Source organism: Odocoileus virginianus, chromosome 24 (assembly GCF_023699985.2).
Source record: "Odocoileus virginianus isolate 20LAN1187 ecotype Illinois chromosome 24, Ovbor_1.2, whole genome shotgun sequence".
Classification (NCBI taxonomy): Eukaryota; Metazoa; Chordata; class Mammalia; order Artiodactyla; family Cervidae; genus Odocoileus; species Odocoileus virginianus.
The window spans coordinates 52,494,575-52,519,065 of NC_069697.1; the positions used below are offsets into that span (position 1 = coordinate 52,494,575).

General features: G+C 54.8%; 1 protein-coding gene, 1 long non-coding RNA gene and 1 other non-coding gene across 9 annotated transcripts in view; 1 reads left to right on the top strand and 2 right to left on the bottom strand.

The window, feature by feature from the left end:
- Positions 1–4,179, bottom strand: part of LOC139030885 (uncharacterized) — a 16,182-nt gene extending 12,003 nt beyond the window's left edge. Inside the window, exon 1 of the long non-coding RNA XR_011483333.1 lies at positions 3,506–4,179. This is a non-coding gene — a long non-coding RNA (uncharacterized lncRNA). The remainder of the gene's footprint in view (positions 1–3,505) is intronic.
- TRNAS-CGA (transfer RNA serine (anticodon CGA)) lies at positions 3,295–3,376 on the bottom strand. Its single transcript has one exon. It is a non-coding gene; the product is annotated as a tRNA-Ser (tRNA).
- On the top strand, positions 4,180–24,477 carry SMARCC2 (SWI/SNF related BAF chromatin remodeling complex subunit C2). Of its 7 annotated transcripts, none has more exons than XM_070454796.1 (30): positions 4,180–4,376; positions 6,359–6,478; positions 7,095–7,180; positions 7,638–7,719; positions 7,817–7,909; positions 8,520–8,589; positions 8,819–8,888; positions 9,621–9,696; positions 9,864–9,995; positions 10,099–10,214; positions 11,440–11,564; positions 12,811–12,870; positions 13,023–13,060; positions 13,333–13,463; positions 13,728–13,799; positions 15,875–15,988; positions 16,412–16,565; positions 17,224–17,316; positions 17,545–17,664; positions 17,751–17,813; positions 18,139–18,397; positions 18,614–18,775; positions 19,026–19,090; positions 19,318–19,453; positions 19,526–19,692; positions 20,346–20,480; positions 21,479–21,863; positions 22,192–22,272; positions 22,543–22,608; positions 23,151–24,477. In XM_070454796.1, the coding sequence occupies exons 1-30, from the start codon at positions 4,266–4,268 to the stop codon at positions 23,225–23,227; spliced, it is 3,459 nt and encodes a 1,152-aa protein (XP_070310897.1). In that variant the 5' UTR covers positions 4,180–4,265; the 3' UTR covers positions 23,228–24,477. The 7 variants fall into 7 exon arrangements, with proteins under 7 accessions (XP_070310897.1, XP_070310899.1, XP_070310898.1 ...); XM_070454797.1 differs by having other exon boundaries at positions 4,266–4,376; positions 17,548–17,664; XM_070454798.1 differs by lacking the exon at positions 22,543–22,608.
- The last annotated feature ends 14 nt before the right edge of the window (positions 24,478–24,491 follow it).

Here is a 24,491-nt window from a genome sequence, read left to right on the forward strand (position 1 = left end):
TTGGGGTCATCTTACTGGGAGGACACAAGGAGTGAAACAACTGGTGATTTAGGCAGGGCGCTGCTAACAGGAGAATGTGTTTGAACAGAGGGGGCACCGAAATTCCTAGGTGAGATTAATATGATGAAAGCAGTGTTTCAGAGATTTTTAAGTGTGGTGAAAGTGGGGCACCTAGCAGGCCACTGTAACAAAGCGTGAAACAGATCATATGATGGAGGAAGCAATGACTGATGAATGATGGGTATGGCAGAAAAGAAAATGTCTGATAATTCTTAAGGTTGGAAATTAGATAGGATTGAGAGAATAGTATTAACAAATGAAAAAAGTGGAAAACGTGATTCAGGGAAGGGGAAAGTTTTGTGTTCTAGGTGACATTAGGTCAGCCATGCAGACATATAGGCAGCTAGAGATACGGGGCTTCCCTGCTGGCTCAGCAGTAAAGAATCTGCCTGTCAAGCAGGAGATGCAGGTTCGATTCCCAGGTTGGGAAGACCCCAGAGAAGGAAAAGGCAACCCACGCCAGGACTCTTGCCTGGGAAATCCCATGGACAGAGGAGCCTGGCAGGCTACAGTCCTTGGGGTCGCGAAAGAGACATAACTTAGCGACTAAACAAGGCAGCTTGAGATATAGGACTGTGGTGTGGCTAAAAGTTCATGCTTGGAATAGTGGTTTGGGGTTCCTGGCTTGGGAGGAGGAGAAGAGCAAAGCTTTCATAGAACTTCACAGAAGAAGGGAGAAAATAAATGAGATGGAGAAATAGTGTTCTAAGAGAAAAGCAAGAATGTACAATGTCTCTCAAGCCCAGTAAGAAATCAGCGGCTTCAAAGATAGCAAAGCTTTCTACCGCAAGGTATTAAAGATGGCGTGGAGCTAGAGAGAGAGGGCATATATTTAAAAACAGGAAAAAGTAGAAAGCAACATGGTGATCTGGAAGTGTCAAGTGAAAGTTTTGTTTGTCCTGGATTAACGAAGGATTGAATGAGTAGAGTAGGAGAATTTTAATTTGTTATGAAAGGCTATTCATGGAAGGTTCTTAAGGAGGTTGAAATGAGTGGGGCTTGCAAACCTAGGTGCAGAAGGTAACTTCAGAGCAGAAAAGCAAGGCCAAATATTGAGTCAGAAACTAAAGAATGCCAGTGGGTAGAATATAATAAATATGTAAGAATAGTGAGAAAGGGGGCTTGATTATGAAACAGAAAGAAAAACGGAAGGATAGAAAGGTAAGATTTGCTGGGATGGAAGGGTGAAGAAATTGTGATGGGCAATGGGGATGGTAAAATTTTGAAATTCTCTCTTGTGCGTAACAGTTCAAAAGTCTTGGCCTCTCACCTCCAAGACTGCAAGGGAAGCATTTGAGAATGAAAAGTAGTATCTCAAGCACCGAACAGCCTCCACCAGCTTATTCTGGATCGAGCCTCCATTTTGTGAACCATGAGGCCGCCGCACCACACAGCTGTCCGCTGCCCTCTGCTGGGCAGTTGTGGTCTCGCGTCTTCAGACAATTGGATTAGACGCGCACAACCGGGACGTGGTAGGAAGTCCAGGATAGAACCTGATTAGATCATACTCAGTCAGTACTGTTTTAATCACATCTATGTCTAAGGCCCGATAGAGGAGGTGCAAAAAAGAATGAAATACACAGTCTTAACTCTCAAGACGCTCGCATGCCGTCCAGTCTGAGTGAAGATTAAAATATGTACACGTTAAAAACAAATCCACATACTCAAAAAGATTTTTTTGGAGTGGCTTAAATGTGCCAAGACTGTATATTCTACAAGGGAAGAAAGATTTCACATAGTAAGATAAGGGAATAGGATATGTGAGTGACGAGTGTTTAGAGAAGGATTCCCAGAAGAACCAGTATTTAATGGAGACTGAGAAAAAAGTGAGGGTGAGAGATGATTTCAGGCAGAGAAGAGCATGAACACAGACAAATACTATACCAGGAACTAAAAGAATACCAGTGGATGAAATGTAGTGAATATGAAAGAGTAGGGAGAAGGAAGAAAGGGACCATGATAGGGTTTAAGGTCCCTGGCTACAGTGTGGATGGTTTAGATAGTATCAGTGTGGACAGATATACAATGTAGATGCATTACATGTATCAACACATGCAGTCCTCACATGAAGGCTCCAGCAAGGGGTGGGGGCCCAGCCTGCACTCACTTCTGAGAAAAGTAGACACAGCTGAGACTATTTAGGAGGTAGAATAATTTAACTTCTTTTAATCAGATTTTGCAGAAGCACGTAAAAGGAAAGGCCCGCATACAGCCTAATGGATGGCAGTGGTGGGCTGATAGGCTCTCGCTGCTGTAATCAAGAACCTCAAACAGCAGGTAGAGAGACACGCAGGATGGAAAGTGGGGGGGGTAGTGGAATGGTGGGGGGAGGCAGTGGTGAGGAAGAAACAGCATAAATGGAAAAAGCGGCATGAGCAACGCCAGGAAGGTGGGAAACTCCAAAATACAGATGCGTGGGAAATTCTATGAATTACCTTGAATCCCTGCTCTCTGGGAATCTTGGAGATGTGGCTGTGCAAGAAATCAAATACAAAGAGAACATCCTCAACAAGAATCCTAGACATTCCCCACAGCGAGAACCTGCGAAGAGGAAGGACCGGCTGAGGGGAGCACAGGAGGGCTGGAGAAGGATCAACTCCCCAGGTAGGAACTTGGAACACGGAGAATTTAGAACACTACCTGGCACAAAAGAAGCACTCGATAAAGAGTGAGTTATCTCCGCACACTGGCTCCAGCCAGATGGGCAGTGTTGATGTTTCAACAGATTACTCCCCACAAGCCCCGTGATCCCTGAGAGGCAGCCCCTCAGGGAAACCCCAGAGAACGCCTCGCTTCCAGAATCTTCACGGTGCAGAGACCTACAAGACGCGAGGTCCGGTCACTAAACTCGGAGCTGCCCTCTTCACCCGGAAACTCCAGTTTTGACTATTAAATGCGCAACTGGCGCACACTTTCCCGAACCAAACTTAGCCCTTCGTGAACCAAATCCTTTGCTACGCCCTCCCGAAAGAATGAAACAAGGTATGTCGAAACTCGGCTTGCAAACCTGAAGTTACAAAGTTCTCTAAGCGCTTTGCATCCTAGCAGCCAATACAGCTAGCTGAACACCATTAAACGCTTCTTGTGGTCACCCTCAGCCCCCTCCTTCCCCCAAATCCAAGGGTGAGACCTTCTGGCTTCTGATTCCGATACAGAAAGGGAAGGACACGAAAGACACGTGGAAGGCAAGAGGTTTCCTTCACACACACACCCTGAAGGGGAAAAAAAAGCGGCCGTCACGAACAGGATTCGAACCTGTGCGGGGAAACCCCATTGGATTTCGAGTCCAACGCCTTAACCACTCGGCCACCGTGACTTCCAAGACCGCCCTTTACCGAGCACTTACAGAAAGGGTCCGCAGGCGCCCCGGAGCGGGTGCTAACAACGGGAAGTTGGGTCAGGCCCAAACACACAGCCTGTGACCTCCTCACACGCCGCTCCTTACCTCTGCCTCCCCGCCGCTCCAAGGAGGAGAGTCGCGTGGATCGGGTGACCCAAGGAGGAAGGGTCTCCCGCCCCACGAAGATGAGGGTCTCAAGGAGCGCAAAGCCGTTTAGGAAGCACTGGCGAGGCCTGCAGAGGGAAGCAGTTGGAGAGGAGGGGCTGGGTCCCCGGGGCGGCGGCTAGGGGACTCCTCGGGTGACGGAGTGAGACCTGGGACACGGCGTTAGGGGCGAGGGAGGCTCAGAAGGGCTTTCAACGGGGAGCTCCTGGGGGTGGGTGAAAGGAAGGAACTTGCGGAAACGGGTCCAGGGCTCCTCGGGATTAGGGGCCTTGTGGGGTTAAGAACTGTGCAAGGTGAGGACCACTGAGGTCTGCGCTGGGGGCTCCTCAGGCGACCGGCATCCCCTTGGGGTAGGATAGAGAGGTACCCCCCTCCCCCGGCTGAGAGGCAAGAAAAGACGTCAGGTCAGGTACAGGGCGGCCTCCGGAGGGTGTGCGCCCCCTCCAGGAAGCCGCTTCCTCCCCAGAGCTCCGGCCGCCGCCGCCAGGGAGGCCGCCAGGGTCCGCCCCGCGTCAGGCGCTCCGCCGCCACGGCGGCCGGCCGGCCGGCAGGGGGCGCTGCGCGGGCCGGGGCCGGCCTAGGCGGCGGGAGGCGGCGGCCGCGGCGGCGGGAGGCGGCGGGAGGCGGGCGGAGGACGAGGCGGAGGAGGCGGGAGCTGCGCTGAGCGGGGCGGGCGGCGGCGGGGCCCGAGCCCGAGAAGATGGCGGTGCGGAAGAAGGACGGCGGCCCCAACGTGAAGTACTACGAGGCCGCGGACACCGTGACCCAGTTCGACAACGTGCGGCTGTGGCTCGGCAAGAACTACAAGAAGGTACGCGGGCAGGGCCGCGCGGGGGCCGGGGGCGGGACAAAGGGGCCGCGGCGCCCGCACCCCGGCCCGCCCGCCCCCCGCGGCCCGCGGCCCCTCCCCCGCGCGCCCGCCGCCGCCGCCCCGCGCCCCTCCCCCAGCGCCCGCGCCCCCACCCCCGCCCCTGGTTCCGGCCGCCGCCCCCGCTGCTGCGCCCTCTGCCCCTTGCTTTTCTCCGCCGGCCCGGCGGGTCCCGGTGCCAGCTGCCCACCCTCCAGAAGCCATCGCCTTCTGGGCTTTTCCGGGAGGGACGGCCGCGGGTGGACGGGTGCCGAATGTCCCCCCCCCCCCCCGCCCCGCCACCCGAGCGTGCCCGCCACGGTGCCCGCCAGGGCTCCCCGCGGAGCCAGGTACCAGCAGGGCTAAGGCCTCGCCGCCGCTTTGTGTATGTTCAGAGCAAGATGATGAAAGCCGGAGGGTAAACAGCCCCAGAGCAGGCCCTCCACTGCTCAGCAGCCTGAAAAAGGCCCCCACCCCGGAATCACCTGTCTACCGCCCGACCCCCACCTCCGTACAAGGGGTAACAGAACCTCTTTGGGAGTCAGGGTATAGGAGTTCCTGGGCAGCTACCCCTTCTAAAACCATTGCTCAACTTCACAACGAAATCACCCCACCACCTGGCCTTGCGTTGCCTTGGGTTTGGGGTTCAGAGCCTAGGATGCAGTTTGTGTCTGGAGTCCCCCATCCCCTAGCAGGAGATGATTAGGTAGTGAACAAAGGGTGCAAGCCTTACCTGTCTTTTATACCAGACCTCTTCTGGTGCTGTCTTTGTCTTTAGGCCTGGTTGAAAGGAACATCTCTGCCTAGGGCTTTTCTCTGGAGAGGGTCTGCGTCTCTTCCTTCTCGCTACCCCCAGTAAGACATTCTCGGACTTTCCTTCAGCTCCCCAGTTCTTCCTGCTCATCTCTGCAACCTGTCAGAAGTGCGATGGGCCTGTGGAGGAGAACGCCTCTCTGATCCCGGTTATGAGTCTGGCCCTGTTCTCAGGGGTCTCTCTGGGTGTCAGAGCTTGACCAACAGCTGCTGGGTCTGTGGCTTGTCTCTACCCCAGCGTAAGGCTCTGGCTCCCAGGCTTCTACCTTTGACCTTTTGGACAGGAGATCAGTCTAGGGGCTTAGTGTCTGGCCCTGGGGGGATTGACAGCCTGTGACCTAGTTCAGCTGTCAAGCTCTTAGCTCTTTGTCATCTACCTTTTCTTTCAAGGATCTCTTTACACCTCCCACCAAAAGGTGCACTTTTTTCTAAGGTCGGGGTTGAGGAAAAGGGGATCAAAAGGTAAGGTTAGCCTCTTTGCACAGTTTTACATGAGAACTGAAGGCTAGGATGCTAGGTCGCATAATATGGAAATATTTAAGAAGGCCTAGGGTCGCCTGTGTCCAATACAGTTTCCTCAGAAAGCGTAGATACTGTCTTGCTATTGCCCACCTGGCTGGGCAGTAGCTTCTCTTTTCCCTTCTAGGAGGGCATGTGAAGACATGTGCTCTATGTTGCTTTGCACCTTTCTTATCAGGCTGTATTATAGAGGGAATCTTGACCTTCCACACCATTACTCGAAGAAGTAGACTGCTGTCTCCCTTAGAGCATTCCAGATGGTGCTTCTGTGGCCTGATCCCTATGAATCTTCAGAATTTTACAACTCTCGGTGCCATTGGCTCAAGATCGGGATCCTGCAACTCCATTTTTAGGGTGTAGTTGGGGGAGAGTAGGAAGCTGCCTATACCCTCAGCACCCAAGACTGGTAGTAGGCAGTTGAATTCCATCTTCTTGGTGAGGGGCACCTCAGGCAGGCCTGCCTTCCGCCAGTTTTTTTCTGAGAGATTAGGTGTGTGGGGGGAGAGGACACGGTTGCTATCGCAGATGCTTCCAGAGCTCCTGGGGGAGAAATGAGGGATACGGCGGAAGATTGATTTGGGGTCTGTTTTCTTTCCCTTTCCCTGTTTCCCCAGTATATACAAGCCGAACCGCCCACCAACAAGTCCCTGTCCAGCCTGGTTGTACAGCTGCTGCAGTTTCAGGAAGAAGTTTTTGGCAAGCATGTCAGCAACGCACCGCTCACTAAACTGCCGGTGAGTGCGAAAATCGAGGGGGCAAATCCGAGCAGGAGTCTTTTTTGTTTTTGTAAATCTTCTAGTTTCTGAGGTTTGGGTGACTTCCTACCATCCCTTTCCCTGGTTGGGGTGTTGCTGGCTTGGCAGAGCCCCCAGTTTGCCGTTCCTTTTGTCCTAGTAATAGTTCATGCAACAGGTTATCTCAGAGTGTCTAAACTCAGTCATGATACTCAGGGCATGGTGGAAAGCGTGTGAGGTTTGAATTTGTACACTCTTGTGTTCAAATCCTGGCTCACCACTTGGTGTCTCTGTCGTCTTGGACAAGCCATTTATGCCGTTGAGTCTTGGTTCCTTTATCTCTCGATTGATACACCTCCCTTGTAGGTATAACCTGTAATGATTAACGAGGTAACCCAGCAAAGGGAATCCGGCAAGGGACGTGGTGGGGCTCTGTGAATGGTGGTTTCTTTCTCTCCCCTCTTCTAGGCTGCAAGATAGAATGGCACAGGGGTTAAGGAATTCCAGCTTTGAGAGGGAGATCAGTCCAGCATAAGATTTTCTGAAAGAATTGTTAAATCATAAGAGAATTTAGGATGTAACTCTTATATACTTCTTCCCTGTCTCAATTTTGTAGATCAAATGTTTCCTAGATTTCAAAGCAGGAGGCTCCCTATGCCACATACTTGCAGCTGCCTACAAGTTCAAGAGTGACCAGGGATGGTGAGAGGCCTTCTCTCTGTACTTCTTACATTTAGTTTAAAGGGAATCCCCCTTTATGATTCCCTGGGGTCTTTGTAGGGTGGGAGAGGGTAGACATTCTTACAAGTCTTTTACTTTGCTAGGTCAGCAGACCTGACCTGCTAGGTCAGAAAAGTGGCTGGGAGTCAGAGCCAGGAGTCTCTCAGAATGAGTGAATATGTATATGTGTGTCAGTGTGTGTGTTGTAGAGAAAAAGGGATTCTTAGGTTGCTATCTCGATAAAGCCTTTCTTTGTCCTTTCGGACTAAGTACAAAGTGATTTGTGTAGTTGAGATCAGTGAACCCCAGATCCCAGGTGATTTTGGCACAGCTGAGGGCACAATTGCCCCCTGATCTCCCATGTTAAAATAATCACACATGCTAACCTCGTCCCCAGAATTGAGCTATACCACTCACTAGATCATTGCTTCTTTACAAGGCGGCGCTACGATTTCCAGAATCCGTCACGCATGGACCGCAACGTGGAAATGTTCATGACCATTGAGAAGTCCTTGGTGCAGGTAATAGTCAAGGACTCCCCCACTTACCTCCCTTCCCTGGATGAGAATCCAAAACACCCCTTCCCTATGTCATCCCACTTATTTCTTCTCCCCACAGAATAATTGCCTGTCTCGACCTAACATTTTTCTGTGCCCAGAAATTGAACCCAAACTGCTAGGGAAATTAAAAGACATTATCAAGAGACATCAGGTGAGTGGGTGGGTCAGGAGAGGTTTTAGAAACTCCGTAACTCTTTCTCTGACGTTTTGCATACAAGCAGCAGCCCCAGGGTAGCACCGCCTGAATTAGAATTAAAGCTTGAAGCCTCTGTTTCCGTTTCTCCCATTCCCGTTTCTCCGTTTCTCCCATTCCCGTTCTTGGCAGGTGTAGTGCACTGTCCCTAGAGACTGCACAGGCCTGAGGGGAAAAGCATCTATTTCCACTGAGCTAGAGATTGCCTGATTTCAGATCAATGAGATCTTTGCTCTCTGGAACTCTGTAATTACAAGCAGATGTCATTGGGACATACAGGGACATAAACTTGACTGTTCATTTCACATGTGTAACAGAGTATCTGTTCAGAGGTTTATCTGTAGCAATTTAAAATTCTTTGATTTTTCTCCATTATTAGCAAAGTCCCAGCTGTTTCTCTCTGCCACTCACCTGATGTGTATTTAGAGAATGCAGACCAACCTTCATACCATTCTATTACCATATGATTATGAAGGCAGATCTGCGGTTAAATCTTACTTTGGTTTATTTACATTCATGACTGATTCAAAGGGGACCACGCTTACCTGCCTCTCTCTATGTCATCCAGGGAACGGTCACCGAGGATAAGAACAGCGCTTCCCACGTTGTGTATCCCGTGCCAGGGAACCTGGAGGAAGGTGAGACCTGGCTTTTCTTGGTCACTGCCGTGGGTGGCTTGGGCTCGGAGACGGAGGGCCACTCAGTAGCTGTGCAGCGCTGGGGCCCGCCCCTCCCGAGAACCCTGACTCTTCGTGGCGCCTTCGTCCGTAGCCCGCGGCCCCTGCTGCAGCAGGTGGTGTGTGCGGAGTTCTTTGGTATCTGTGCCCTTTTAGCTCATGTCTCCTCCTGCTGTGTCTCTGTCCCCAGAGGAATGGGTACGGCCGGTCATGAAGAGAGATAAGCAGGTTCTTCTGCACTGGGGCTACTATCCTGACAGGTGAGGATGGGATCTGGGCACAGGTGTAAGTACAAGAGCCAGGCTGAAAAGCCCTAGAGTATGTGGTAAAGCAAGAAGGCGCTCTTTGAGAGCTGTTTTTTGCTCTGTTACTTTATTCTCCCAGCTATTATGCTATCCCTCTGTCTGTTCTGTGGGAAGTTTGGGCTTACTGGACAAAGCTTAGGCTGAAAGGATTGAGGCTTTGTGTGTGAGATGGTTATCCTAGTGTGAGTTTTGGTAAGTAAACATTAGAAATAATCTCAATGTGTTAACAGTGGGGAAATGTTTGGCAAATTTATATATCTAGTCAGTGGGCTATTTTACAGTATTTAAAGTGATAGAGATACCATACATAATTTATAGGTAAGTATTGCAAAAAGTAGAATGTAAAATGACATGTAGTATCCTTGCCCTTATGTAAAAACAAAATAATAGGGGAAAAAATTGTAGAAAAGAGTTACTGGGGAAAACATATATACTGAATGTCACAAATGCTTGTGTTAGGATGATTCCTTTCTTCTATTTTTGAAATGTCTTGTAATCATTTTTATTACTGTATAGTGAAAACAATTCCAATATTAATTGGAAAAAATAATCATACCCAACAAACTGTACAAAAAGTAACCCAACAACCCTATCCTTTTTGTAAATGGGAAAAGTAAAAGGTTTGCCCTTTATTTTTCCACAACTCTATCCCATTGATTGTGCTTCATGCTCAATTTCCCGTGGCAGTTATGACACATGGATCCCAGCCAGTGAAATTGAAGCATCTGTGGAAGATGCTCCAACTCCTGAGAAGCCTCGGAAGGTGAGCTCTCCTTGTCCGTGCTCCCTCCCCCGAGAAGAATCCCGGGGCCAGACTGCTCTTGGAGGTGGACAGAGAGGCTCCTGGGCCCTTGGGCTCCTCTGTTAAGGGTCCCCAGACAGCTCGGGCTTCCCGGCCTTTCCCCAGGACCGTCTGCTTTTGTACTTCAGGTTCATGCAAAATGGATCCTGGACACAGACACCTTCAATGAGTGGATGAATGAGGAAGACTACGAAGTAAATGATGACAAAAACCCTGTCTCCCGCCGAAAGAAGATTTCAGCCAAGACGCTGACAGATGAGGTGAAGACTCTTTTTCTTTTTTCCTGAGCCCTTAGCCCAGGTCTCAGAACAGTCTTCGCTGGAGACTGTTGGCTGCCATCTGCCCCAATTCTTCAACCTGCAGGTGAACAGCCCGGACTCGGACCGGCGGGACAAGAAGGGGGGCAACTACAAGAAGAGGAAGCGCTCCCCCTCGCCGTCGCCGACCCCGGAAGCCAAGAAGAAGAATGCCAAGAAGGGGTAGGCCAGCCCCGCCGGCGCCTGCCCTCCCTGCCCTGTCCACACGCTGGTCGAGGGAGGAAGGACAGATGCCCTCCTGTGACTGCCAGGCGCTGGCCTGCGAGAGGAGGGGTCTGTGGCGCTCCAGTGTCTGCTTCGGTCCTGGCCTGTAGTGAGCTCAGAGAGCTTCATCTGCGGGTGAAGGGCCTCCGCCTCCCCGCTCGCTTCGCAGTGATCAGTTTCTTCTTCGCTCAGCTCTGCCCTCAGGGTTTTCTCTCCCGTTTTTCTTCCTGGCAATTGTTTTTTTAATTAGTTTATTTTTGGCTGCGTCTGGTCTTGGTTGCAGTGCTCGAGGTTGCTCAAGATCTTCCTTGCAGCCCGTGGGCTCTCTAGTATGGCACACGAGCTCTAGGGCATTCAGGCTTCGTAGTTGTGGCGTGGGCTTAGTTGCCCTGCCGCATGTGGGATCTTAGTTCCTGGAGCAGGGATTGAGGCCACTTCCCTGCATTGGAACGTGCATTCTTAACCACTGGACCAGCAGGGAAGTCCCTTCCTTGCAGTTTTATTGCAATGTAGCTCACATACAGCCCTGTAGAAGTTTAAGGAATACATCATGATTTGGTTTACATAAATTGTGAAGTGATTATCAAAGTACATTTGGTAAACATCTTTTGTCTCATGTAGATAGCCAATTAAAGAAATAGAAAAATAAGTAAAAAAAAAATGTTTTCCCTTGTTTTGAGAGCTCTCAGGATTTACTCACTTTTTAAAATTTTTATTTATTCTTTATTTTTTGGCTGTGTTGGGTCTTCACTGTTGCGTGGGCTTTTCTCTGGTTGCGACAAGCAGGCGCCCCTCTCACTGGTGCTGAGCACGCCGCTCGCTGAGGCGGCTGCTCCTGCTGCAGGGCGCAGAGCGGCACTTCAGTGGGTGCGGCTCCTGGGCTCTAGAGCCCAGACTTAGTAGCTGGGTGGGAGTTTAGGTGCTCCGTGTCACGTGGGAGCTTCCCGGCCCAAGGATGAAGCTCATGTCTCCTGCATTCTTAACCACTGAACCGGCAGGGAAGCCCAGGATTCACTCTCCTGAAACTTCCGTGTGCACCGTACCGCAGTGTTAATTACATTTATCACATTGTACCTCACAGTCGCTTTGGGAGTTTTTCTTGCTTCCTTTCCATTGAACTCACCTTCCAGGGATTCCTTGTTCGAGGATGCCTGGATTCACGGGCACTTTCTCTCCTCCGCAGCCCCTCAACCCCTTACACCAAGTCAAAGCGAGGCCACAGAGAGGAGGAGCAGGAGGACCTGACGAAGGACATGGATGAGCCCTCGCCCGTCCCCAACGTGGAGGAGGTGACACTGCCCAAGACAGGTACGGGCCAGGCCAGGCCAGGCTCCCGGGCCGCCCCCGCCCGGCCTGTGTTCAACCCTGCTGGGTGGGATGCCTTACCAGGCCCAGCTCCAGGTATAGAGACTCTTTCCCTTCAACTTAGCTGGTTATTGAAACCATTGTCATCACCACAGACAATCTAACTTCATTTCCATGTCTGAGTCTTGGACCATGCTGTCTCCAAACGTTTTTTATTACGCACTTGATAGCTCAGTTGGTAGAGAATCCGCCTGCAACGCAAGAGACCCTGGTTTGATCCCTGGGTTGGGAAGATTCGCTGGAGAAGGGACAGGCTACCCACTCCAGTATTCTTGGTCTTCCCTGTGGCTCAGCTGGTAAAGAATCCGTCTGCAGTGCGAGAAACCTGGGTTCAATCCCTGGGTTGGGAACATTCCCCTGGAGAAGGGAAAGGCTATGGCCTGGAGAATTCCATGGACTACAGTCCATGGGGTCGCAAAGAGTCAGACATGACTGAGCGACTTTCACTTTCAACGTCAGTAAGTTATACTTGAGCACAAATTATACGCATGTAGTGTTCACCACTACTTTTAGGAACATTATAAAACACATGCCTTATGTGGAAAGGAAGTTAGGAAAACATAGAGGATAAGATTAAAACAAGAGGTTCTAATATTCACAGCCTGTATCCCAGTGGCCCCTCTCTTGCGTCCCCACTTTGGAGACCACTGCTCTGCGGTACTGCTCTATGTCAGTATTCCACAGACAGCCAGGCATGGGTTTCAGGAGGAGGGCGGGGAATGCCCCTGAGAGAGGAGTCCCAGCTTTCACCCCTTCTTCCATCAGAGCAGCTCTCCTGTCTCTGTTTCCTGTGAGCTTCTGTGTGTGAACTCAGCAGAGGGAAATGTGTTCTGCTTTCGAAAATGTTTAAGATCCAGCCAGTCCTCTCCAGAGTGATTTGGTCAGACTCTGTCAGTCCAGAAGGAACTTGCAGACTTCTGTATGGAGATCAGGGGCCCAAAGACAAGAGTGATTGGTGAATGTTCGTAGAGTAGAAGACGCTTCTTTATAAGAAAAAGGTTGAGTAAGGTGAATTTTTGACGGGGGAAGGGGAGAAGTTTCAAGCTCTGGAATGATTGTGATTGGTCATTTTGTGACGGATGGAGCAAGCTTTGGGAGAAGGTGAGCTCTCTGGAGCTTCTCACAGTGGAGAGGTGAGGGCTTGATTTAGACAGAACCTGTCTGTTAAAAGGACTCTCTCCCCTGGCAGTCAACACTAAGAAGGACTCGGAGTCAGCCCCAGTCAAAGGAGGCACCATGACCGACCTGGGTAAGATGGGGCGCTTGGAGTAAGGCAGTCAGCACCTTGAGGCAGGGGCGGGAGGCCGGCCCCTGCCCCTGGCCTGCTGGGGCCTTTCCAGAAGTGCACTCGTTCTCCGGACCCTCAGACAGCACCAGCCTCTGTCTTGCTGTCTCTTCCAGATGAACAAGAGGATGAAAGCATGGAGACCATGGGGAAGGTAGAGCCAGTTTAGAGAGCCCCAGCTCTCCCTGGGATTCTGCCCCGTGATTATAAAGTTCCTTTCACCCAGACTTTCCACTGCCCAGACTCTTCCCAGCGTAGAACTCATTCTCACTGTTGCTCAAACCTCAGAGCCTTTTCAGTCCCAAGGCCCGTAACTGTTCCGTCCCATCCCACCTTTCGTGCCCACGTTCCCAGGGTGGGGAGGAGCGGGGGGTGGCTGCGGGCTGAACGAGAGGGCCGAGGGCGCAGCGGCCTGCGTGCTCACAGGACGAGGACGAGAGCAGCCCGGGCAACAAGGGGGAGCAGACCAAGAACCCGGAGCTGCACGAGGACAACGTGACCGAGCAGACCCACCACATCATCATCCCCAGCTACGCGGCCTGGTTTGACTACAACAGGTACCGCCGCTGCAGCCGCTCACGGACGCCCCACTCTCCCGCGACCACGGGTCAGCGTGTTCCTTCTCCCGCCGCCTCAGCCAGCAAGGCTGCGGTACCGTGCAGCTGTAGGGGGGCTCCTAGTCTAGTTCTCAGATCCAGGCCTCCCGTTCCTGCTTGCTGCCCCTTGTCCCAGACGTTTCCTCCCTTTGGGGTCCCCCTCACGCCTTTGGGCTCCCCGCTCTCCACTCGAGCCTTCTCATTGCCCCCTGGCTTCTCCTGCAGTGTTCACGCCATCGAACGGAGGGCTCTCCCCGAGTTCTTCAATGGCAAGAACAAGTCCAAGACTCCAGAAATGTAAGGCCCTCCAGCTCGTGGTTCTCTTCCTCCTGATCCAGTTGGGCAAACACTTCTTGAGCTCCTTACATGAGCCAGGCAGTGCGCTCACAGGCAGCCCTGGCCCAGCGCTGGGACCCCTGCCCTCTGGGATCTGCCAGGGGCCGTGTGAGGCTTGCTCTTTTGTTCAGAACAAGTGTCTGCTCCCCCCTGGGCTCAGCTGTGTTTCCTCCTTCTGTTTCTTTTAACAGGGTTTAGAGCTTTCCATCCACAATTAGCTGTGCTCTCTAAAATGCAGATATCTCCAGCATAAGTAATCTCTGTGAATTAAAGGATGGAGAGATGTGTTTTGTAACGTCTGAGCCTGGGGCTCAGACATCTTCATGTCCCTCGAGGCTCCTCCTCAGACCAAACCTGCCTAGCTTTCGTTTGGTGATTTTTCTCTGGTTAGGAATGTTGCAGGATAGACATGGTCGGGCAGGTGGGAGCTGGTGCTGAGCCCGGGCCCCCTGAGGGCTGAGCGCACTGGCTTCCCAGCGGCTCCTCAGCTCCCCGTCCCCCTGCTCCGGGGTCCCCGGCTTCCCAGCGGCTCCTCAGCTCCCCGTCCCCCTGCTCCGGGGTCCCCGGCTTCCCAGCGGCTCCTCAGCTCCCCGTCCCCCTGCTCCGGGGTCCCCGGCTTCCCAGCGGCTCCTCAGCTCCCCGTCCCCCTGCTCCGGGGTCCCCGGCTTCCCAGCGGCTCCTCAGCTCCCCGTCCCCCTGCTCCGGGGTCCCCGGCTTCCCAGCGGCTCCTCAGCTCCCCGTCCCCCTGCTCCGGGGTCCCCGGCTTCCCAGCGGCTCCTCAGCTCCCCGTCCCCCTGCTCCGGGGTCCCCGGCTTCCCAGCGGCTCCTCAGCTCCCCGTCCGCCTGCTCCGGGGTCCCCGGCTTCCCAGCGGCTCCTCAGCTCCCCGTCCGCCTGCTCCGGGGTCCCCGGCTTCCCAGCGGCTCCTCAGCTCCCCGTCCCCCTGCTCCGGGGTCCCCATCCCTTCCACCATTTCTTTCCCCACAGCCTGGTATGGTTCTCTTCTCCTCCTCTTCCTGGGGAAAGCAGTGTATGAAGAAGCCTTGCTCTCTCCAGAGGCAGTAGTGACAGATGACATGAGTTCAACTTGATCTGCAGGGAGGGTTGGAACTAGAACTCTTCACACTTTGCACTCTGGGTGTAAAATGCCAAGTGACGATAATTGCCTATATGTATTGAGAGCCTTCTATCGCTAATTGCTTATTATCCTAAATATCCTACGTACCTTGATTAATTCAGTCTCCACATCAGCTTTAGCTGTAGGTCTTATTATCTTCAGTTTACTGACAAGGAGGGCTTCAGTCACTTGCTTAAAGTTGCACAGCTCGTGAGTAATAAAGCTGGGGTCTGAGTCCTGCAGTCTGGCTCATGCTCTCAGGCTTTACGTTACACCACCCAGCAGCTGCCGGTTTTGGAGCTTGCAGAGCGCGCCCTGCACTACTCTGTGTCTCTGCAGACCTTTCTGTTCTCAACAGACACTTCATTTCATAGTTAAGGTGACTGAGGTTCAGAAACTTAAGGCCATCATAGTAGAACTAGGATTTGAACTTAGACCTTCCCACCTTCAAACATGTCTTCTCAAGGCTGTGCCCTGCTACCTAGGCGGAGGCACCCCTAGGACTTCCCTTTAACATCTGCCTTTGGAATTCAGGGCACTTCCTCTTTCTGATTTCTTTCCCAAATGTTGGATGAGGCATTTGTTAGCCTCATGGTTAGGATTCTGTTAGCCTAGTGGTTAGGATTCTGGACTTTCACTGCGAGGGCCCAGGTTCAGTTCCCGAGGGAACTGAGATCCTGCAAGCCATGTGGAATGGCCAAGAAAAAAAGTTAGATGAAACATCCCCAAGCACACACAGCCAAGGAGATAACTCATTTAATGAAAAATCCCATCAAGGGTCCGAACCCCTCACATCTAGCACACAGGAGACCCGCAGTGCATGTCAGATGAGGCATTCTCTGTCACACATGAAGGCCGTTCTCCTCAACCAATTCTTCCCACCCCCCTGCCCTCTCATCGTTCCTCTCTCTCTCCTCTAAGCTACCTGGCCTATCGGAACTTCATGATTGACACTTACCGGCTGAACCCCCAAGAGTATCTCACGTCCACCGCCTGTCGCAGGAACCTGGCAGGGGATGTCTGTGCCATCATGAGGTGGGTCTGCAGCTGATGGGTGGCCCGCGCGCAAGGACGATGCACACAGATGCCTCTTGGCCAAAGCAGAGAGGCTGTTGGCACGGCGCATCGGGGATGAGCAGGAGAGACACCTCTAGAGAAAGGCCAAGTTCAGGCTGGGGTCAGGGTGACTTAGGGGATGGCAGGGCGCGCCCTGCAGTGTGGCGGGAGGGAGAAGGAGCCCGTCTGTAGTGAAGGAGTGTATCTGGTGAGAGATACAGGAAGCAATGTTTCACTGCTGTGTGGATATGGAGCCAGGCCCTGGTGCAGATGGAGACTGGGCTGTCCGCTTTGTGGGGGCCGGGAGGAGGCCGTATTTCCCAGGGAGGAGAAGGAGCAGAGAAGAGCCTACCCCCGGCCCTCTCCTCGTGTGTGACCCAGTCTCCGCCTCTCTCCTCACAGGGTCCATGCCTTCCTAGAGCAGTGGGGTCTCATCAACTACCAGGTGGATGCCGAGAGTCGACCAACTCCTATGGGGCCTCCACCCACTTCTCACTTCCACGTCTTGGCGGACACACCGTCAGGGCTGGTGCCGCTGCAGCCCAAGACCCCGCAGGTAGAGAGGGGCTGCGGGACGGGGGGGACCTGGGCAAACGGGCTTCTTTGGACTTTTCTTTTTCTGGTTTTTTTAGGGTAATATTTCAGGAGTGTTTTGAGGCTTCTTCCTTTTCCATGGGATTCAAAGGGCCACAGGAATCAGTCCCATGTATTTAGCACCCTCTTTCAGCCTTTGTATCTAAGACTGCAAGGACTTGCTGAGGGAGAAGAGATGCTTGTTGTCCTTGGGGAGCAGATAGGCTAATGTAGGGGATGGAACAGATAGAGAAAAATGGCTTACAATTCAGTTGCATGAAATTTTTTAACCTTGTCACGTTTCCAACATTTTTTTCATTTTTGCTTCATAATTTTTATCACTTCCATTTTTTTCCATTTCCATTTCATACATTACAAAAATTGTTATGTGGCTTGCCCAGGGTCAGACATGTAGGATTAGAACCTACTTGTCCAGCTCCTAAGAGAACCTGTAAAGATACAAGTGAATACAAGTGGATATCATGCCAATTCCGGATCTAATTAATTATTAAGGGAATACGGAACTGTGGCATGAGTGCCCCCCGAGCTTCGGGCTGCCCAGCGTCTGGTCTTGAGGCCTCCAGGGCCTCAGCCTGGTCATTTTGTGACCAGCCTCCATGACGCCAAGCTCTGTCCCCCAGGGCCGCCAGGGTGATGCTGATACCAAGGCTGGGCGAAAGGGCAAAGAGCTGGATGACCTGGTGCCAGAGACGGCTAAGGGCAAGCCAGAGCTGGTAGGTGGGGTGTAGACCCCGCTGGGCCGCTTCTTTGCCCCTTTACTGGGGGCCCCTGCCCGGGAAGAAGCGCCGTGAGAGCACAGGCGCTGCAGTGAGGGAGGAAGTCCCCCCAGGGGCGTCCCTGGCTGTGGGGAGGGAGCTCCTTCTGTCTGTCCTCTCTCTCTGTCTGCCCCTGGCTCCTGGCAGTCACTTGGATTCACCTCTTTCTTTCCCTTCCACAAATAGCAGAACTCCGCTTCCCAGCAAATGCTCAGCTTCCCCGACAAAGGCAAGGAGAAACCGGCGGACATGCAGAACTTCGGGCTGCGCACGGACATGTACACGAAGAAGAACGTGCCCTCCAAGGTGCGGGGTGCGGGCAGCAGGGCCGGTGCCCCCTCGGCCCTCGAGGCCGCGGCTCTCCCCGCTGACCCGCCCGCGTTTCCCCGCAGAGCAAAGCCGCAGCCAGCGCCACTCGCGAGTGGACGGAACAGGAGACCCTGCTGCTCCTGGAGGTAACGGGGCCCGGGAGGGGCAGCCCTGCGGGAGTGGGTGGCCAGGGCGCCGGCCACACTTGGGAGTGGGGAGGGCGTGATCCTGCCTGTCTCTCCTCCTGGCGCCTAGCGCACTCCCCCCGGGGCCAGCGCCGGGCAGGGACTGAGGCCGTTTTGTCAGCCCCTGTCCTCTCCAAGCGCTACTTGGAGACTCCCCTTGGGCCTGGCAGGGTCCAGGCGTGTCGCCAGCCAGAGCGCCCCGAGGCAGCCCTGCTCAGCGGGGCGGGGGACGCGGGCCTCGAGGGCGGCGGCTGCTGGAGGGAGTGCGGCTGTGCCGCCACTGCAGGCGCTGGAGATGTACAAGGACGACTGGAACAAGGTGTCCGAGCACGTGGGCAGCCGCACGCAGGATGAGTGCATCTTGCATTTCCTCCGGCTGCCCATCGAAGACCCGTACCTGGAGGACTCGCAGGCCTCCCTGGGCCCCCTGGCCTACCAGCCCATCCCCTTCAGCCAGTCAGGCAACCCTGTGATGAGCACCGTTGCCTTCCTGGCCTCTGTCGTCGACCCTCGAGTGGCCTCAGCTGCTGCGAAGTCAGCCCTAGGTAACGCGCGGGCTGCCAGCCCTCTTGGTCTGCCTTGGAAAGGCTGGGTGCGCTGGCCGTGGAACCCCCCACGTCCACTCCCCTGCTGGCCTTGTCTGCGGCTGGCGTCAGCCCAGGCAACAGCCCAGCTCCATGCGGGTGGAGAGGGGCTCTCCCACAGAGTGCCAGAACTGCCTGCCTGCCCGCCCCCAGCCTCCCCCTGTTTGGGTCTTACAGAAGAGTTCTCCAAAATGAAGGAAGAGGTCCCCACAGCTTTGGTGGAGGCCCACGTTAGGAAAGTGGAAGAAGCTGCCAAAGTGACAGGCAAGGCGGACCCAGCCTTTGGTCTGGAAAGCAGTGGCATCGCAGGGACCACCTCCGACGAGCCAGAGAGGATCGGTAAGGCCTGCCGTGTTCCCCATTTCCTCCCTTTGTACGAGCAGCCTCAGCCGCCTGGCCTCCCCACACCATCCCTGCCTCCCCCCGACCTCAGAGCGTGAGACGAATGGGGTGAGTTGGTGGGGCTTTGCTTTAGGTACCGTGGCTTCCCGCTGCTTCTCTCAGCAAGATCTTGGCTAGAAGGGGCAGTTGGGAGAGTGTGGTAGACCAGCTGTCAGACATTTCCTGTTTCCTCTTCCCCTGGACCCAGAGGAGAGCGGGACTGACGAGGCGCGGGCGGAGGGCCAGGCCACAGAGGATAAGAAGGAACCCAAGGTACAGCGGGATTGACACGGGCTGGGAAGGCAGAAGGGTCCGGCGTGGACCAGGGAAGGGGAGCCGGCTCCACTTAGCTTGGGCAGGCAAGGGCTGGGCTCGGATGGGGCTGCGTCCTGGATCCAGATCCCCTCCGCAGTGAGAGGTGTAAACTCAGCTCCTGTTCTGGGCTCTGTGTGCGAACCAGCACCCTGACACTCCCCTTTTTCCTTTCCCTGGGACTCCAGGAACCTCGAGAAGGAGTTGGGATTGCGGAGGAAGAAGCAAAGGAGAAGACCAGTGAGCCACCCAAGAAGGACGATGAGAAGGGGAAAGACGGCGACAGCGAGAAGGAGTCAGAGAAGGGTGACGGAGACCCGACAGGTGAGCCGCGCGCGGTGGTCGGGGTTCAGAAAGAAGCCAGGCTCAGGGCTCACAGCCCTCTCCCTGGCCCAGCGGATCCTGAGAAGCAGAAGGAGCCCAAGGAGGGGCAGGAGGAGGTGCTGAAAGAAGCCGCGGAGTCGGAGGGGGAGCGGAAGACGAAGGTGGAGCGTGACATCGGCGAGGGCAACCTCTCCACTGCTGCCGCCGCTGCCCTGGCTGCCGCCGCCGTGAAGGCCAAGGTGAGGCCCGGACCCAGGGAAGGAGGTACCGCTCCTCATCGCACGTCCCCTGGCAGAGAGCCTGCCTTGTCATCCTTACCCAGTGCTGGCCTGCCTCCTGTCCGTTTCGGATCCTGAGAGGGACAGTTGGTCATCTCTTCTCTCATCTTTTTTAAGCCTTTATCATTAGGCCTGTTTTGTTTCTTGTTTGCAGGTTTTTTATTGTAAAACATTTTACTTATTTGGCAGCACCGTGTCTTCGAGCACAGGCTCTGGAGCGAGAAGGCTGCAGTAGCCGTAGCTCGTGGGCGCTGGTTGTGGCACTTGGGGCCGTGGGCTGACTTGCCCCACGGCCTACGGGGCGTTAGTTCCCCGACCGCGATCGAACCCACGTGCTCTGCGTTGGAAGGTGCATTCTTAACCACCAGACCGCCGGGAAGTCCTGAATGGGCCTGTCTTCACCCTCTCGACTATTTGACCATGTCTTGTCCTTTGATATTCTCTCTTTTTTCATGTTCTTTTAAAAATACCACTCACGCCTGTGCTACTCTCTGGGTTGTGACCACAGCAAGCTCTGTCTTAAAGCCTGTCAGCCCCCACCCCACCCTCCTCTGTTGCCCAGCGTCTTCAGCTGGGTCCCCCCGCTGATGGCCACCCCGCCCCTCCTTCCTTAGCACTTGGCTGCCGTTGAGGAGAGGAAGATCAAATCTCTGGTGGCCCTGCTGGTGGAGACCCAGATGAAAAAGCTGGAAATCAAACTCCGGCACTTTGAGGAGCTAGAGACGATCATGGACCGGGAGCGGGAAGCGGTGAGTCAAGTCCCTGGCGGGTGGCGGGGCCCCACGTTGGCGCTGGGCTGGGCCTCGGTTTAGGGCGAGGGGAGCAGCAATACAGGGAACCCGAGGCTGGCAGGGCACCCCAGCGGAGCAGACCAGGGCAGCAGGAGCCGGCCCGGGCGGCTCGGGACCCGTGGCCCACAGGTGCAGCCTGGAGACTGAGGTCCCGCAGAGTGTCAGCCCCAGGGTCAAGTTCTTGTTGGTTCTTTGCTGCATCTCCAGGTCCTTGAAGTCTGCTTAGTCCACGGTAGACTTGATACGGAGTGATTGTTGAGTGATTGGACAGGTTTAAGGCATGATGAGAGGGTAAGGGCCTCAGGTTCGGGGGTTGAAGTCAGGGAATAGGATGGACATGGTGTTGAATCATTTTGATTCTTAGAAGATATGAAAGAAGTAGAAAGACAAGGACCCTGATCCTGAACTCCTCAATTGAAGATATCAGATATCCCATATGGAGACATCAAAGTTGGTTAATGCTTCAAGTATCTGACAAATGCAAATTAAGAGATTTCCAATCCAGTATTAAAGTCTGAGTGAGAGCAGAATAAAGGCCAAAGCCCAGAGGCCAGTGAGGAGGTTTGGGAGGGCTTCCTAAGAATTGTGTTTTTCTTCAGTTTTGAAGGAGGGAAAGAACATGATTTGACTAGAGGAACTTGGTTGGGGAGGAGTCGGTTTCCAGATGAAAGTAATGACAGATTCAAAGCTTTGGAGCTGAAAATGAACAAGGGCTACCATCAGATTAAGTCCACTTGTCCGCTGCAGTGAGAAGCCATGCGGGCCGCCGGAAGACCGGGTGGGGGGATCTGGAGAGGGGAGGGGAGGCGAGAGCAACGGAAGCCAGGCGCGAGGCTGCGGTTTGGTGTGGGGATCGCCGGCGTGGGAGGCTGGGCTTGTCAGATGACAAAGTGGGGGGCAAGGTGTGCGCCTTGGGCTTCCTGCCGCCGGCTGACAGCTCCCCATCCTCCCGGCAGCTGGAGTACCAGAGGCAGCAGCTGCTGGCCGACAGACAAGCCTTCCACATGGAGCAGCTGAAGTACGCAGAGATGCGGGCCCGGCAGCAGCACTTCCAGCAGATGCACCAGCCGCCGCCGCCGCCGCCGCCACCGGCCCTGCCCCCGGGCTCCCAGCCAGTCCCGCCTCCAGGCGCCGCCGGGCCCCCCACTGTCCACGGCTTGGCCCTGGCTCCAGCCTCTGTGGCCCCGGCCCCTGCGGGCAGCGGGGCCCCTCCTGGAAGCCTGGGGCCCTCCGAACCGCTCGGGCAGGCAGGGCCTGCTGTGGGGCCACAGCAGCAGCCAGCAGCGGGAGCCCCGCAGGCTGGGGCCGTCCCACCAGGGGTGCCGCCCCCTGGACCCCACGGTGAGCGATGGCCCCTGAAGCTCTGGCCAGTGGCGGGGTCTGGGGGAGTGTTCCAGTTCTCAGAGGCAGTGTGTAATAGGGCTGGAGATGAGGATTGACCTCGGTTTCTACAGATCCTCCTTCACCGAGGCTATTCCCTAAGTCAACAGGGCTCCCTCCCCCGAGCCAGATTTTTGGAATTTTGTTCCAAGGATTTATCACTCAGTTCTAGCATCAGGAAAAGGGAAGGTGGTGCCTCGGAGTGACTGGGTTATCCTCACTGTGAGAGTGAGTTGGTGAGTAAGATTGTACGCCTCCAATCTTCTCCATCTCTCCGCTTCATTCCCAGGCCCCTCACCGTTCCCCAACCAACAAACTCCCTCAGTGATGCCAGGGGCAGTGCCAGGCAGCGGGCACCCAGGCGTGGCGGGTAATGCTCCTTTGGGTTTGCCTTTCGGCATGCCGCCTCCCCCTCCCGCATCATCCGTCATCCCGTTTGGTAGCCTAGCCGACTCCATCAGTATTAACCTCCCCCCTCCTCCTAACCTGCATGGGCATCACCACCATCTCCCGTTCGCCCCGGCCACGCTCCCCCCACCTAACCTGCCTGTGTCCATGGCGAACCCTCCACACCCTAACCTGCCGGCGACCACCACCATGCCATCTTTGCCTCTCGGGCCGGGGCTCGGATCCGCCGCAGCCCAGAGCCCTGCCATTGTGGCGGCTGTTCAGGGCAACCTGCTGCCCACTGCCAGCCCGCTGCCAGGTGAGGAGGGCCCTGCAGGGACGCGGGGGTGGGGGGTGGGGGGGCGGGGTCCCCGGGGCGGGGCGGAGGGCAGGTGGGGAGGGGCTCGGGGACCGGGGCTGCCAGGACCCTTTTTTTGAACGCTGTGGTAAAATTAGAACACAGGAGGGAATGGCCTCTCTGGCTGTCCCCCACCATTCCCCAGCCTGGCAGCTGCCCCCTGGGATGACGCTGGGGCCTTCCACTGGTGGGTCCTGGAGGAGTCCTGTGACAGAGCATCTCAGTTGTAAATTGGAAAGTCAGCTCCTTGTTTGCATGACGTTTGCTTGTCCCCGTCACGCTCAGGTGCCCCATGTAGAGTTCCCTGGGGGGGCAGGAGGACAGTTAGGGGCACAGCAGCTCTCCCAGCGTGTGGCAGGAGAGGGCGCTGGGGAAAGGAAGCTCTCCGTCGCGGGCACTCTCATCTCCGTCCATCGCATGCCACGCCCGGCTGTGTGTCTGGTGGCCTGGATCTGGACCCTCTCCTGCTCACCTCAGCTGATGCAACTTTCTTCTCTCCACAGACCCAGGCACCCCCCTGCCTCCAGACCCCACGGCCCCGAGCCCAGGCACAGTCACCCCCGTGCCACCCCCACAGTGAGGAGCCGCGTGACATCTCTCTCCCTCCTCACCCCCCGCGGAGATCAAGGTTCCAGGAACAGCCCCGTCCCCACCACTGGGACCCTTCCCCAGCCTGGAGAGTTCGTCACTACGTAAGAAAGTCCTCCTGCCCCTCCAGAGCCCCCACCGTGCCTGTCAGGGGCATGCGTTTTTATATTGGATGATTCAAGGACTTCTGTGGAAAAGATGTTTCTAATGTCTGGGAGGGAAGATAGGATGGGGACGCTGCCCTCAAAGGAAGGGCTGGGGAAGGTCTTAATGAACCACTGTTAAGGGTACATCCCCACAAACTACTGCATTTTTTATGGATTGGGAAAAAAAAAAAGCCCTTTAAAAGGAAGTAGAGATTTAAAAAAGCCCTCCAACCAGTGAGAAAAGTCCAACTTTTGCATTTTTCGGAGGAGGGAGGTGAGTTTTAGGGAAGGGGTATCTAGGTTCTGGGGAGAGCTCTGATAGAATAGTGGCAGGGTCTGTCTCCTCCAGCCCTCGTTAGCGAGTCAGCCCCCACCCGCTCGGCTGCCGTTTATTCCCACTCCTGTCTCCTGCTTCCTCAGTGTCCTGCTTAGGCCCCCCCGGCTCAGCCAGTGACCCCGTTCCCTCTGAATGTCAGTTTTGTGTTTTTAAAGTCTCCTGCGTAGTAGATGTCAGCGTATGTCTATTTGGTGGGGAAACGTCTCGGGAATTCCTGTGGTAGGTGGTGGAGGAAGAAGGGGCACATGGGGCTGTGTGGCCTCCTCCCGGGCCTGATTCCCGGAAGATGCGGAGAGGGGAGCACCAAAAGAATGGGAAGTTTTTAAAACGTGGGATTGTCAAAAAAGCACTTAAGCACCTCCTTCTTAGAGGGACGTGGTGGGTCCCTCTGTCGCCTCTTCCCTCCCACCGTGACTGACTTGGCTGGTGGTGGGGAATTCCCTGGGATTTGGGGTGGCAGCTGGGTACGGGGGCCTGGCCTGGGGGCGTGCCAACCCCCCGATGGCAGCGTGTGCTCAGCTCTGCTCCCCAGATTGCAGCACCCCGAGTACCAGCCGTCCCCTCTTCATCCCCGATGTGAAGACAGCAGTGATCCCAAGGCTCTCCGCCGCTTCTCGGTCCCTCCCGCCAGGCCCTTTGTTCCTCATGTCCCCGTTTCTCCTCCTCTGCGTCTTGGCACCTTTCTTCTGTTCGAAAGTTTTCTGTAAATTTTCTTTTCTTTTCCCCTTTTTTTTATAAATTAATTTGCTTTCTGTTCCATCTTGTGGATGCCT

Excerpts from the sequence above, each read along its gene's own strand:
- SMARCC2 (XM_070454792.1), top strand. The coding sequence starts at position 4,266 with ATGGCGGTGCGGAAGAAGGACGGCGGCCCCAACGTGAAGTACTACGAG. Across the intron at positions 13,061-13,332 it reads GCATGGAGACCATGGGGAAG|GACGAGGACGAGAGCAGCCC; the intron begins GTAGAGCCAGTT and ends GCGTGCTCACAG. Across the intron at positions 17,665-17,750 it reads AGAAGAACGTGCCCTCCAAG|AGCAAAGCCGCAGCCAGCGC; the intron begins GTGCGGGGTGCG and ends GTTTCCCCGCAG.